This window comes from Macrotis lagotis, chromosome 6 (genome assembly GCF_037893015.1).
Source record: "Macrotis lagotis isolate mMagLag1 chromosome 6, bilby.v1.9.chrom.fasta, whole genome shotgun sequence".
Classification (NCBI taxonomy): Eukaryota; Metazoa; Chordata; class Mammalia; order Peramelemorphia; family Peramelidae; genus Macrotis; species Macrotis lagotis.
Window position 1 is genome coordinate 192463856 of NC_133663.1, and position 16569 is coordinate 192480424.

At 34.3% G+C, this 16569-nt stretch overlaps 1 protein-coding gene across 9 annotated transcripts in view; it reads right to left on the minus strand.

Annotated features, from left to right (window-relative positions):
* Positions 1–13395: 13395 nt before the first annotated feature.
* The window catches only part of NCK2 (NCK adaptor protein 2), a 236150-nt gene continuing 232976 nt past the window's right edge, over positions 13396–16569 (minus strand). For all 9 annotated transcript variants that reach the window (XM_074192182.1, XM_074192178.1, XM_074192181.1 and 6 more), the window contains one exon: positions 13396–14892. In XM_074192182.1, coding sequence (XP_074048283.1) covers positions 14698–14892 — 195 coding nt within the window. In that variant the 3' untranslated portion in view covers positions 13396–14697. The remainder of the gene's footprint in view (positions 14893–16569) is intronic.

Genomic DNA, 16569 nt, shown 5'->3' on the forward strand with positions numbered 1-16569 from the left:
GTCTATCTGCCAAGGTAGACTCAAAAACTTTTTGAAAACAATTATAAAACACTTCTCACACAAATTAAATCAGATTTAAATAACTGGGCAAACATCAACTGCTCATGGATACGTTGAGCTAATATAGTAAAAATGACAATTCTACCAAAACTAAACTACTTATTTAGTGCTATACCAATCAAAATTCCAAAAAAAATCACTTTAATGAGTTAGAAAAAGTGGTAAGTAAATTCATATGGAGAAATAAAAAGTCTAGAATTTTCAGGGATTCAATGAAAAAAAGTGCAAAAGAAGGTGGCTTAGCCCTACCTGATCTAAAATTATATTATAAAGCATCAGTCATCAAAACTGTCTGGTATTGGTTAAGAAATAGAGTGGTGGACCAGTGGAATAGACTAGGTGCAATAGCAGGAAACGATTATAGCAATTTGCTGTTTGATAAACCCAAAGAGCCCAGCTACTAGGATAAAAACTCTCTCTTTGATTAAAAACTGCTGGGAAAATTGGAAGTTAGTATGGAAAAAACTTAGATTAGACCAACACCTCACACCCTTTACCAAGATAAGGTCAAACTGATTACAGGATTTAGACATAAAAAACAATATTATGAACAAACTAGAAGATCAAGGACTAGTTTACCTGTCAGATCTATGGAAAGGGAAACAGTTTATGATGAAGGAAGAGATGGAGAACATCACTAAAAACAAACTAGATGATTTTGATTACATTAAATTAAAAAACTTTTGCACAGACAAAACCACTGTAACCAAGATAAAAAGAAATGTAGTAAACTGGGAAATAACCTTTACAACTAGTATTAATGACAAAGGACTCATTTCTAAAATATATAGAGAACTGAGTCAATTTTTTTTTAAAAAGTCATTCCCCAATTGACAAATGATCAAAGGATATGCAAAGGCAATTTATAGATGAGGAGATCAAAGCAATCCATAGTCATATGAAAAATTGCTCTGTATCATTACTTATCAGAGAAATGCAAATTAAAACTCTGAGGTACCACCTCACACCTCTCAGACTGGGCAATATGACCAGAAAGGACAACAATGATCATTGTTGAAAGGGTTATGGGAAATCTGGGATGCTAATACACTGTTGGTGGAGCTGTGAACTCATCCAACCTTTCTGGAGGGCAGTTAGGAACTATGCCCAAAGAGCAACAAAAATGTCCATATCCTTTGATCCAGCAATACCACTACAGGGCCTGAAGAGATGATGAAAAAGGGTAAAAACATCACTTGTACAAAAATATTCATAGCATCCCTGTTTGTGGTGGCAAAGAATTAGGAATCAAGTAGATGTCCTTCAATTGGGGAATGGCTTAGCAAACTGTGATATATATATATATATATATATATATATATATATATATATATATATATGTCATAGAACACTATTGTTCTATTAGAAACCACGAGGAATGGGAACTCAGGGAAGCCTGGAGGGATTTTTTGCATGAACTGATGCTGAGTGAGACGAGCTGAACCAGAAAAGCACTGTACACCCTAACAGCAACATGCAGGTGGTGATCAACCTTGATGGACTTGCTCCATTCCAATTAGTGCAACAATCAGGGACAATTTGAGGCTTTCTGCGGTGGAGAATACCATCTGTCTCCAGAGAAAGGTCTGTGGAGTTTGAACAAAGACCAAGGACTATTACCTTTAATTTAGAAAAAAAAAACTGATATCTTATTGTCTGATCTTGTTATCTGTGATACTTTATGTTTCTCCCTTAAGGATATGATTTCTCTCTCATTCCACTCAATTTGGATCAACGTATACCATGGAAACAATGTAAAGACTGTCAAATTGGGGGCGGCTAGGTGGCATAGTAGATAAAGCACCGGCCTTGGAGTCAGGAGTACCTGGGTTCAAATCTGGACTCAGACACTTAATAATTACCTAGCTGTGTGGCCTTGGGCAAGCCACTTAACCCCGTTTGCTTTGCAAAAACTTAAAAAAAGAAAGACCGTCAAATTGCCTTCTGTGGGGGTGGGGGGAGGGAAGTAAGATTAGGGGGAAAAATTGTAAAACTCAAAATAAATAAAATCTTTAATAAAAAAAAATGTTTCCTATGCCCATATCCTCCGCTGGGCCCAAGGAGAGATATGAAGATAATGAAGCCACAATCAGAGCTCAAGGAAGAATTAATGAAGGGATTAAGGAAGGGAGGGACTTTAAATAGAAAAAAGCCAGTGTATAAAAGGAATTGAAGTACCCTCACCCCAAAATTTTAATTCTTTGGCCAAGACAAAGTTTGACTTTAGACAATAATAGTTTCTGTAGAAAGACTGAATTGAGTATTGGGTCACAGGCTATTTTTTCTTAAACTCACTGGGAAAAAACCATTGCAAATAAAAATTTAGTGTCTTTTTTTAAAATATCTGGAGGAATAGGGAATGGAAGAATTCAAAATTCAGGACCCCAATGTATCTCATTGATAAGCTGGAGAATTCTCAGAAGACCTTGACAGGTCATGATTACTTTTTTAATGATTGAAGAACTGATTTGTAAAAGAAATTTAGACTCATTCTGTTTGACCCAAGAGAACAGACCTAGGAGTAAATTATGTAATTTCTACCAAGACAGAAGTTGCAAAGAACCCTCTTTAGATAGAAGTGCCCAAAGTAGACTGTACTTCTTCTCATGAGAAGTGCCTGTTCATGACTTTAGACTGTCAATTGCAGAATGGCTTTAATTCTTCTAAATTTGAATTAGTTCCAAATATATTTGGAAATGAGAACTTTATCGGATTCTATCTCATACCCACCAAATTGGCAAAGACAACAGCAAAAGGAAAATGACAAATGTTGGAGGGACTATGGGAAAACAGACACATGAATGCACTGTTGGCAGTCCTGTGGATTGTTCTAACCATTTAGACAGTAATTTGGATTCATACACAAAAACTTTTTGAACAATGTATATCTCTAGACCAAGGTATACCACCACTAGATCTATAATTTGCAGAGATTGATAAACAGAAAAAGATCTAAATGTATAAAAATATTTAAAGTGGCTCTTCTTTGTGAAGCAAAGAACTGAAAACAATAAGTTGTGCTATATGAATGTGATAGAAGATTGTTGCTCTGTAAGAAATTAATAAATTATGTCAGAGACATGAAAAGACATGAACTGATGCAGAGAAATATGCAAGAATCAGAAAAATGTATACTAAAACATCAGTATTATAAAAACGAGTGATCTTGAAGATATTTATAAAATGATAAAGCACAAAATGAACAGAACTAGGAAAATAACTTGTATACCTTAGACAACTTTGAAAGCTGTAAGAACTATGAGCCATACAAATGACTACTTATGACTACTTATGATTTCAAAGAGTTAATGATGAAACATCAATAAATGAATACTTATTAAGCACTTAATATGAGTCAGATGTACAGTTCTTAAGCACTGAATATTTTTAAAAGAGGCAAAAGATAGTGCTTGTCCTAAGAGGGCTTACAATATAAAGGGCAGCTAGGTAGTGCAGTGGATAGAGCTCTGGCCCAGGAATTAATATGACCTGAGTTCAAATCTAGTCTTAGACACTTAATTACCTAGCTTGTGTGACCTTGGACAAATCAAGGCAAATGTTGACCCATTTCCTTAAATAAATAAAAAAGAAAAGAAAAGAATATAATGTAAGAGACAACATGCAAATTTATACAAAGCAAACTATATGTAAATTAATTAGGAAATAATTAAAAGAAGAAAAGTACTGGAATTAAGAAGGATTAACAAAGGTTTCTTGTAGAAAAGAGGTTTTTTATTTGAGACTTAAAGGAAGCTAAGCAAGGCAAAAACTGGAAGAGAGGGGTGAGAGCATTCCAGGTATAGAAGACAACTATAGAAAATATTTGTTATGTAAAAACAAAACATGTTAATAAAACTTAAAATAATAAAACCTTTTTTTAACATCAAATATTTATTTTTGGTGAATAGTACTTTCCCTCCAATTACATGTAAAGATAGTTTTCAGCTTTAATTTTTATAATATTTTGAGTTCCAAATTTTTCTCCATATCATTCCCTCTTCTTGAGATGACAAGCAATTTAATATAGGTTACATATGTGCAATTTGGAAAACTATTTCCACATTAGTCATGTTGTGAAAAGAGAAACAAAAGGGAAAAGCCATAAAAAAAACAAACATAAAAAAGTGCAGTTTGTTTTCATTTGCATTCAGACTCCATAGTTTTTTTATTTGGTTGTGGATAGCATTTTCATGATGAGTCTTTTGGACTTGTCTTGGACCTTTATATAGCTGAGAAGAGCTAAGTCAATCATATTTGATTACCATACAGTGTTGCTGTTACTGTGTACAGTGTTTTTCTGGTCCCATTCACTTCACTCAGCATCAATTCATGGGAGTTTTTCCAGATTTTTTCTGAAATTTTGTCTCTTCATCATTTCTTATAGCAGAATAGAATTTCATTACATTTACATATCACAACTTGTTGTTATTCCTCAGTTGATATTGATAGATAGGATCCTCTCAATTTCCAGTCTTTGTTAACTGTTATAAAAATTATAAACATTGTCTTTCTTTTTTTAAAAAAGATCTCTTTGGATAGAACAAGTAGTGTTATTGCTGGTTTGACTGTCCGTGGGTCATAGTTGCAAATTTACTTTTCAGAATGGTTGGACCAGTTCACATCTGCCCAAGTTTCCTAATTTTCCTACATTTTTTCCAGCATATATCATTTTTTCTATATTGCCCATTCTGTTATCTGTGAGGTGATACCTCAGTTGTTCCAATTTCCATTTATCAATAATGGTTTAGAGTGTTTTTTCATATGACATATGTCATGACTATATTTCTTTGAAATATTTTTGCTAAAATGGTTCAATATTTTTGGACAATTTTTCAATATGGACAATATTTTTGCTAAAAATGGTTCATTAGTCTTTGACGTTCTATCAGTTGAAGAATGACCTGTATTCTTATAAATCTGACTCAGTTATCTATATATTGAGTAATGAGACCTTTATCAGAAATCCTTGCTATAAAAATTTTTTCCTTTCTTTCTGTTTTTCTAATCTTGGTTGCATTGGTTTTGTTTGTGTAAAACCTTTTCAATTTAATGTAATCAAAATTATCCATTTTTGCATTTCATATTTTCTCCTATTTGATCATAAATTCTTCCCTTCTCCTTAAATCTAACAGGTAAACTATTCCTAAGTTGCTTATAATATCAGCTTTTATATCTAAACCATTACCTATTTTGACTTTCTCTTGATATAGGGTATCAGATGTTGGTCTGTGCCTAGTTTCTGCCAGTTTTCCCAGAAATTTTTGTCAAATACTGAGTTCTTATGCCAGAAGCTAGAATCTTTGTGTTTAACAAGCAGTAGATTACTATAGTCATAACTATTGTGTTTCGTGTACCTAATCTATTCCACTGACCCACCAGTACCAAATGGTTTAGTTTATAATATTTTAGATATAATATGGTATTTAGATCTAGGCTTTTTATCATTGATATTCTCTTTTTTAAATTTTTTTTAGGTTTTTGCAAGGCAAATGGGGTTAAGTGGCTTGCCCAAGGCCACACAGCTAGGTAATTATTAAGTGTCTCAGACCAGATTTGAACCCAGGTACTTCTGACTCCAGGGCCAATGTTTTATCCACTATGCCACCTAGCCTCCCCTATCATTGATATTCTTGACCTTTTGTTCTTCCAGATGATTTTCTTATTGTTTTTTTCTAGCTCTATAATTTCTGTAGTTTGATTGACATGACATTCAATAAGTATATTAATTTAGGAAGAATTGTCATTATTATATTGGTTTGGTCTAACCATTTGGTCTACCTTTGACATTTTTTCCAATTGTTTACTACTATCTTTATTTGTTTGAAAAGTGTTTTATTTTGTAATTGTGTTTATATAGTTCCTTCATTTATAATGGCAGGTAGACTCTCAAACATTTTATATTATTTAGTTATTTTAAATAGAATTTGTTTCTCTTCTTGAACACTGTTGGTAATAAATGGAAACACTGATAATTTACAAAGGGCTTTTTATATCCTGCAACTTTGTTAAATATTTCAAGTAATTTTTTAAATTGATCCTCTAGGTTTTTCTAAATATAGTCTAAGACATTCAATTTCTTTTTTTCTCTTATTGATAAAACTAATGTTTTTAGAACAACAATGAAAAATAATGGTGACAATGTGTATCTTTATTTCATCCCTGATTTTACTGGGAGGACTTCTAGCTTATGCTCATTATAGAAAATGTTTGCTGATGGTATAGATGAATATTGCTTACCATTTTAAGGAAAGATCCACTTATTCCTATATTCTCTGTTTTTAATAGGAATGGGAGCTGTATTTTGCCAAAAAAACCATTTTAGATAATCATGATTTCTGTTTTGTTATTAATATGGTCAATAACTTATACTTTTCCTGATATTTGAACCAGCCCTATATTCCAGGCACAAATTGCACAGTCATAGTATACTATCCTGGTGATAAATTGCTGTAACTCTTTGATAATATTTTAATTAAAATTTTTGCATCAATATTCAGTAAGGGAGTTGATCTATGATTTTCTTTCTCTTTTGGTTCTTCCTGGGTTAGGTATCAGCACCATATTTGTGCAATAAAAGGAATTTAATAAAACATTTTTTGTCTATTTTTCCAAATTGTTCATATAATATTGGAATTAATTGTTCTTTAACTGTTTGGTCAGAATTTACATGTAAATCCACCTGACCTGGAGATTTTTTTTAGGGAGTTCATTGTTAGCTTATTTAATTTATCTAAAATGGGATTATTTAAATATTTTATTTCTTCTGCTTATCTGGACAATTTATATCTTTGTAAATATTCATCCATTTCACTCAGGTTGTCAGATTTATTGGCATAAAGTTGGGCAAAATAGCTATGAATTATTACTTTAATATCCTCCTCACTGGTACTGAATTCACCCATTACATTTTTGATATTAGTAATTTCATTTTCTTCTTTTTAAAAAAAAATCAAATTAATCAGATTTGTTTTATTTTTTAAAATTAGTTCTTGATTTTATTCAACAGTTTTCTTACTTTCAATGTTATTAATCTCTCCTTTGATTTTCAGAAATTCTAATTTCTTATTTAAGTGGGGAGTTTTAATTTGTTCTTTTTGTAGTCCAATTCATTGATCTGTTTGTTCTCTATTTTATTCATGCAAACATTTAGAGAAATAAAATTTCCCCTAAATTTTTGTATGTTGTTTCATTATTGTCATTCTTTTTTTTAAATTTTTTTTGTTTTTTGCAAGGCAATGGGGTTAAATGGCTTGCCCAAGGCCACATAGTTAGGTAATTATTAAGTGTCTGGGACCGGATTTGAACTCAGGCACTCCTGACTCCAGGGCCCGTGCTCTATCCACTGTGCCACCTAGCCACCCCATTGACCCACTTATTCTTTAGGATTAGTTTCCAATTATCTTTTTTTTTAGGTTTTTGCAAGGCAATGGGGTTAGGTGACTTGCCCAAGGCCACACAGCTAGGTAATTATTAAGTGTCTGATACCGAATTTGAATTCAGGTACTCCTGACTCCAGGGCGAGTACTCTACTTGTGCCACTTAGCTGCCTCTCCAATTAGTTTTTAATCTATTTTCATTGCCTTTTACTACATGTCACTTTTACTGCATCCATCTCGAAAGTTTGTATTTAATATTTCTGCCTTTGATTTTGACATATATTAATGTACATATGTATATTATATTCAAATTATTATATGCCCAACTACATAGTCAATTTTGGGGGAGGTGTCATCTGTCACTGAGAAAAAGGTATATTCCTTTCTATCCAGAGGCCTATTTTATCTACCTTTCTAAATTTCTACTCACCTTAATTTCTTGTTCATTTTGATTTCTCTTGTTCTGAGGGGATTTAGAGCTACCATGTGGAGCACCCATGTTGTGTATGGATATTACTTCATTGCCTATTGTACCTTCTTAGTGAGATGTAGTTTTCTACCTGAGATCTATTTTTGTTCTTGCTTTGTCTGAGATCAGGATTGCTACTTTTTTTCTCCCTTAACTTCATGTGAAACACAAGATATTCTGCTCCAGTATTTTACTTTTATTCTGTGTGCCTCTCTGCTTCAAATGTATTTTTTATAAACAACATATTGGAAGACTTTGGTGTTTAATCTGTTCTACAATGCTTTTTCAATTTATGAGAATTTACCCCATTCATATTCACACGATTTCTATTTCTTTCCATCCTATTCCCTCTCCTTCTTCTTTATACATTTCTTTCACCCTGTCCATTCTCAGCAGTATTGCTTCTGACCACCTCCCCAAATCTGCTCTCCCTATGAGCTCCTCTCCCTTTTCTTCTCCTACTTCTGCCTTTCCTTCTATCATCCCCCCTCCCATTTCTTTCCCTGCTCCCTTCCATCTCCCATATTGGGTAAAATAGATTTCTTTACCAAATTACGTGTTTTTGTTATTTCCTCTTTGAGCCAAATTCAATGACAGTAAGGTTCAAACAATGCTTACCCCTTCCCTTCTTTTACTCTATTGTCATAGGTCTTTCAGGCTTTTACATGTAATATAATTTACCCCATTTTGTATCATTTCCCCTCACCTCTTCTCCCAGGAAAACCTTTCTTTACCCATTTTTTTAATCATCACATCAAAGTCAACTTATGCCACATCCTCTGTCAAAGTATACTCCTGTCAAAAGTTATGATTTTATATTGATTGTAATGAATTTAATAATAATAGTTTCTAAAGATCCTTTTTATGGGCAGGCTCTGGGCCTGAAAAAAACAGGGAAAACAAAGTAGCTAGTAATAATTTGTTTTATCGTGACAGCTCCTGCATTTTTTTCCTCAATTTTGCTTCCCTATGTCAAATGAAGTGTATCAGTATAACTTGTACTGTAGTGTAGTCTCAAACCTATACAAGCTATTACCACAAGATTCCTACTTGGATGGTCACAAGTTCCAAATCTAATTGTTCTTGTTTCACTTGATCATATTTCCTATTTCACTGAATGTCCATCTTTTACCCTGAAAAAATTAGGATGAATTTTGCTGGGTGGTTGATTCTTATTTGTCATCTAAGCTTTTTTGCCTTCAATATTCCAAACCTTCTAATCCTTTAATATAGAAGCTGCTAAATCCTGTATAATCCTGATTATGGCTCTTTATTTTTCAATTATTTCCCTTTGAATGCTTGTAATATTTTCTCCTTGATCTAATAGTTCAGGAATTTAGCTACAATATTTCTTGGGAGTTTTCATTTGGCGATCTCTTTCAGTGGTTATCTAAATTTACAAAGACTTTTATCTTGACTTCTTGAAAGATGCTATCTAGGGTCTTTTGTCGATCATGGTTTTTTAGGTAGTTCAATAATTCTGAAATTATCTTTTCTGGATCATTTTTCCAGATCAGTTCTTCTTCCTATGAGGTATATTTTCTTCTATTTTTTCATTCTTTTGATTTTTTTTAAACTGGTTCTTAACGTCTCATACTCATCAACTTCTACTTACCCATTTATATTTTTAATGAATTATATTTTCCAGTTAGTTTTTGTACCTCCTTTTTCTATTTGGCCAATCTACTCTAAATGTTTTCTTCAGTGAATCCCCCCCGCCCCCACCGCCCATTTTGGACAATTCTATTTATTAAGTTATTTTCAATTTTTTGCTTTCTTTTCCAAGCTTTTGACTTTTTTTTCCATAATTCTTTTGCATAACTTTCTTTTTCCAATTTCCAAATCCTTTCTGAGGTCTTCCAAAATGGCTTTTTGTGCCTTTTGAGGTTTTGTATGTAGGTATTTTGATATCATTGACCTCTTTTAAGTTTGTGTTTTGATCTGTTTGCATAGTGGCTTTCTATTGTCAGGGCTCTTTTTTGTTTTTTGTTCATTTTTAAAATAAGAACTTTCCCAAGTTTCTTGAACTGCAGGCCAAGGCCTGGTCAGTGACTTTCTGTGCCAGAACCTCCGAGGCTGACACCTAGTCACATCCATTGGGCTCTAGGTTTTGGAGCTGACATTTGCCTGCTGCCCTTCAGTTGGAGGCCATTCACAGCTGGTCTTCTGTGCCATTAGCCTGCTGAGCCAGAAACCTTGGGTGCTGACCTCTGCTGCGGCTAAGAGCCTCCTAATGCCTTTGCTGGATACCACCTACACTAGGGTGTATTCCCTTTTTTATCCAAATAGACCTTTCCTTACATCCTTCTAAATCATCTTGGGCTAGAAAACTGTTTCATTCCCACCTTTTTGTGGCTTCTGTCACTTCAGCTTTCTTTCAGAGGTTTGATTTAATGTTATTTCCAGGGGAAACTGTGGGGCATGGGGTAGAGGAATTCAGTTAAGTTCTTGGTTTCTCTCTGCCATTCTGGTTCCACCTCAAATAATAAAACTTAAAAAATCTTTTCAGCCTTAGTTTGAGGAAGGCTGAGGAAGATGGAATTGGTCCAAATCATCTCTATATCCACTCCCAGTATTAATATTATATTTAAGGGCAGCTAGGTGGTACAGTGGATAGAGCACCAGCCCTGGAGTCAGGAGTACCTGAGTTCAAATCCGGCCTCACACTTAATAATTACCTAGCTGTGTGGCCTTGGGCAAACCACTTAACCCTATTTGCCTTGCAAAATCCTAATATATATATATATATATATATATATATTATATATATTTATATATATAAATGTATGTATATATTATTATATTGCCAGTTTTTGAGAATTACCATGGTAGTGTTCAGTCTTATAATGAGGAAGTCCTATTTAACAAATACTTGTACTAACAAGAGTAAGTCATTTAACTCAATTTCCTCATCAGTAAAAAGTGAATAATAATAATAATAATAATAATAAAATTCAAATCTATGTTCTGTTATGTGGAACAATTATATGTTATGAGGAACAAATTAGATCGTACCACTTGTACCACTTTAAAGTCTTGTGTGTGTGTGTGTGTGTGTGTGTGTGTGTGTGTGTACTAAAATGATGATGCCACTAACTAATCTAATCTAATTCATTAATATACACTTTACAGAGTAAAGGGTCATTCATGAACTTCGTGGCATTCCAGTTACTACTCACCAGTATCTTCGAAGATGTATCTTCTTTTCTAATGAGGATTCCCTTGTGGCAGCCAAGGTTCTAGAAATGCTTTTTTGATTTACCCCTCCCTGGTCAGTGATTATAGTAGAAAAATGTCATAATTAGTTACTGTCTGCTTTGAGAATGAGGTGAAGATATGAAATTATTGAGATGGGTCTTGCCATTGTTGGTGGTAACTGGGTCCTCTCTAAGACAGAAGAATTCTTTCCTATCAGTATATTATAAACAATCTAATAAGACCTTTGGGATAAGGGAAGCAAGGTTGGGTCAAAGATAAATCATTGCAACCCTTCATGAGTAAATATGAATTCAGTTTTCAGGGTTTAACAATAAAATTCTATGATGACACAGAAGGGAAGACCAGTTAGCTACTGATTTCAAATACCTATATGGTTACTCTTAAGAGATTGGTATAAATCTAACTTACCTCTATCATAAAACTACAAATGAACATTTTTATGTCAAACTTTATTTTAACAATATTGTTAATTTCTCTATTATAGTTTAATCTAGTTCTGCCTAACTTGGGCATGCAGCTGCAGAGCATTTGACACTAGGAATTATTTCTTGGAAAGAAGCAAGTGTCTATATGAGGGGAAAATTTAAGGGTAAATTCTGAGGATGGCTTTGCTTCTTGGGATTCCAGTTTAAGAAGATACAGACACACACACAGACAGACAGACAGACAGACACACACACACACACACACACACATATTTTGCTTGAAGCAACAGTACTCAGTTTTATCTATTTTTCAAGTGATGTGTTTAAGTAGTGAAAGTACTTGAAATAAATGTTCAAATTGTAATATGGGGGTAATCTCTTGCCAGTCCAAATAGTAAAATTCTTCTGACAATTGAAAAACTAGGTACCCATCAGATTTTAATCAGCATCAGTCAATCAGCATTTATTAATTTATTAATCTACTATGTGCTAGGTACCATCCTAAAGTGCTAAGGATACAAAGACAAATGAGACTTCATTTCTGTCCTCAAGGAGCTTAGTTTCTATTGTAGGAATCAGGTATGAGTCTGACTGATTTTGTGAGATTTCTGGGGAAGGATGAATTTGAGAAAAGTCAGGTAGTAGCAAGAGTCATCAATAGGTTTTCCTTAAAACAGAGTTGACTCTTTCCACTTTCATTAATCGAGATTTGGGTCAGGATTGATCTAGTGATGATGAATAATCAAAGGTGTTAAGATCAGATTCCCAAGTTAGTTTCTCAGAATCCTGCTTCTTCCAAGACTCAGTTCAAATGCCACCTTCTGTCTGCCTTTCATAATTTTTTAAGGAGTGGGACTGCATTTTTTTTTTTTTGGTATTCTAAATATTTCACTTAGCACAATTCCTGGTCATAGTAGGTGGTTAATAAATGTTCACTGAAGTCTTATTATTAGCTTTTTTCCCTAGCTTTCAGAGGATCTAAAATAATTTTGGTGGGTAGAAATCAGCTCTGCCTTACAATCACTACCATCTTGGAAATCAAAAGGTCCATCCAAATCATATTCTAAATACATCAAAGGAACTCATTATTTAGAGAAATCCTATAAGATTCTGACTATAAAGCAAAAAGACAACCTTAGCAGCAAAACATTTAATCTTAATTTCCTAAAATTGTGTACATAGGTCTTCCAGAGATGTTGTGCAACACGCTAAAGGGGTGTTTTATTTGACTACAAAAGTTATACATTCATAGGCAGCTAAGCTCATAGTCAAGGAATCTTCCATTTATAACAATGTTGATCTATAATTTACAGTAATCATAAGAAACAAAGGGCTTCAGAATAGTTTTTACTAGGGCATAAATTAAATTAATTCACACTAAATGAGGAGTTGTTTAAGCCAGGGGAGAGGGGTAGGAGAAGAGGCAGAGGATCAAACATCTGCTGAACAGTGACTTTGAGCCAGAAACTGTACTAAAAGCCTTTTGCAAATATTATATCATCTAATCCTCAGAACAACCTGGGAGGTAGGACCACTACACTTGGAAACACTGGATTAACACTAGCTTTGATAACATATCAAATATATTGATTAGTAAAAAGAGCAAGCTTAGGTGATCACTGAGATAGTAGCTTTTTTAAAAAAATAATTTCACTGTTTATTATTACAACATAACAATACCATAATCAGAAAAAGGGCACATAATATAACATAGCGAAGGCACTAAAACTGTTTTAAAATTTTTCTTCTAAATCATTCACGTCCCAAGTAATCGGTAAATCTAATATTGACCGATTAGCTATGGATGAATATGAGTGTTAATAGAGATAAAGACACAAACTCAGTCTTGACATAATACCTTTTTTATTACAATATCCAAAAAACTGTGTATGCAAGTTTAGGGGATCTCAAGACCCCTTCTTCAATCTCAGGAATGTGCCATCTCAAGACTGTATATTTAAACTATAAAGAAGTTAAATGTAAAGAAAAGACAAAATGCATTTTCTTCATAAACATTCGGTGTGTCTCTTACTACCAATCACATCTTTTGTAAACCCTGAAGAATTTTCCCTGTAAAGCATAATATATATATATATATACATATATATATATATATATGTATATATATATATATGTATATATATAATGTTGGTAGCCCCCCTTCCCCAAAAGATCAGTTTTTCTTGTAATCATCTGCATTAGTGTCAACAAACAGCTACAGATACATATTACTTTGAGAATTAAATACATAATTGTTAAATTCAAACAAGCAGAAGGGCAAGAGGAAAAAGGATTATGTGGATGGCACATTTGGTTGTATAGAATACCAAAACTTTCAGTCTTTATAAGTCACTGATTCTTTCTCTTACAAATCAGCTTTCAAGGAAATTCTCTGTTGCAACCACAGACCAAAATACACTAGATAGATTTCTTTGACTACAATCTTACCATAGTAGTTTAAGAAGTCCTATTACAAAATGCTTTAATTGGTATACTCTTCTATAGAGTCAAGGAAGCAACATAATAGCAGAATACAGCGTAGAGTGCTTCTAGATCCTAGGAAGTTTTGTCATACGCTACCTGGTAAGCAAAGAGCTACAGAACTCACAGCCACAACTGTTTATAGTCGACTATATTTCACTTAATTAGCTGTAGCTTCAGTGCATTCAAACTGTGCCCAATGTCTCTTAACTAAGAGTTCTGTCAGCATGAACAATTTGAAAAGATTTAACACTGTCTCCAATTGAAAAGAACAAAAGCAAACCAAATTCACCTCTCTCTCTCATCTTCAAATTCTGTAAACCAGAGAAGGTGGGGCTTTAGAACTCAAGCATGGAAGGGTGAGTACTGATAATGGTCACTAAAAGTCTTCAACCTGAGGGGGGGAAGCAAACTTAACCAAAGAGAACTGGGGACAGAAAAAGACAGAACTAGGCAAATGAACCGAAAACCAAGGACAAACCAGCTGACAGAGCAAAGCCCTCCCAGAAGGAAGAGCCCTAGGCTCGGGACTGTATCGGGTAGAAAGGAGGTCAGCTCTGCTCTGCTCTGGGTAGGTGAATGTTGGACCTAAGGCCTGTAGTTTAGTGAGAAGCAGACTAGGCGTTTAGTGAGAAGCGGACTAGGTGGCCTAGCCCCCCCTTTGACGTCACTGAAGTGCTCTGATGAGATATAACTTTTCCCCGTGTTCACTGGTGAAAATAGGTGCCTTTTTGTAGTGTTCCACCAATTCATCCATAGTATGAAACCGCCGCTGTCCAATGCAATAGACATTGTCCAAAAGCTGCACCTTGAAGTGTTTGTTCTTCCCTGATGCTTTGAGAGAGACGGAGAAGTCACTGGGCTGCAAGGGAAAAAAGAACACACACACACACACAGAGACAACAGGGTTATAACATGATTGTAGAAAAGGGAGGGGGTGCACCAAAAATCATCAAGCAGCCACCTTCTTCAAAATCCACCATGAGAATGAACAGCATTTACTCTGATGTGGCAGATGCCCATTTCTTCTAGAGCCCAAATGATCACAACTTTCAAATAGATTTTTTTTCCCTAGTACTATATAATGACTGAATAATAATGACCCTGAGGCACTACAAGGATTCTGATAATAACTTTCCAGTCAATAAAGGTTAAATTATGTTCAATACAATTTCAGCATGAATTCCTGTACTACAGTTTCTCGTCTATAAAAAGGGGGCTGAATGAAATTATCTTTAAGAATCCATTTCCAGTTCTAACAATCCATGCATGGTAAATAGAGAAACTCTCAGATAACAGTATTATTTAATTAACCATAACATTGCATTCCTACAACAGTGGATAAACTGGAATTTACTGGAATTTGGCATGGTCAGAGTCTGAAAATGAATGCTTACCTGTTTCTACCATTCTGTGAAATAAGGAAAAGTATTGAACAGTTCTTTGCTAGGTTACTTGTGTGTGTGGGGGGAATGTCACATTTTGAACAGGTATGAAAATTGATATGATTCTTCAAGAAAGGAAGCCATCTAATGCAAGTCTTTTATGGATAAAGTGACCATAAAATTAGCAAGTAAAAGAACCAGGATTCAAATTCAAGTTCCCTGATTACAAACCCCAGTATACTTTCCTCTAGTCCATCCTGAGAATTTCCCTTCCTTATAAAATCATTAACCTTCCCTTCTCCACTGCCCTCAACAAGGTTATAAAAGCTAATTAAATTGAAGCAAGTATTCTCCTACTTATTTGCAAATGAACATTTCTTTGAAAATAGTCCAGAAACAGTTATGTCATTGGACACAGATTTAGTAAGGGCTTACTTACCATGTTAAATCCCTGGGGATATAAAGAAAGAAAAACACAGTCCCTATTTTTAAGGAGCTCACAATCTAAACAATAATTAAATAATTAGGGGCATACAAGATATAAACAGAATAAATGGAAGGCAATCTCAGAGACAGAAGGCATTAGCAGCAGGGGGTGTGGGTAGGGAAAGGCTTACTGCAAAAGGTGGCATTTGTGTTGAATTGTAAAAGGAGGGATTTTAAGAGGTAGATGAAGGTGAAGAGAAATAAAAAAAGTGAAAGCACAAGAAGGGAAGTTATTATTTTTATTGTGATCTTACCAAAGGGAACTTAATTAATTTTTAGTAAAGTGGTGTTAAATATTTTATTTATTTTTTTTTGCAAGGCAATGGGGTTAAGTGGCTTGCCCAAGGCCACACGGATAGGTAATTATTAAGTGCCTGAGATCGGATTTGAACCCAGGTACTCCTGACTCCAGGGCTGGTGCTTTATCCACTGCACCTCCTAGCCGCCCCTAAAGTGGTGTTAAATAAAGAAACAAGGAACAAGATTAATTTCCAGCTATTCTGTTATTTTCAGGAGGATGGCCACTAGAGGGCCTGTCTTGCTTTTTCTTGGGGGGACATTAAGTTTCAAATTTTTCAGGGGCAAAGCAATAGTTAGTTTCACTCCAAATTGAGTGTCCACAAAGCACAATGTTCTAAATAACATTCTGGGAAGACCACAAAAGACAA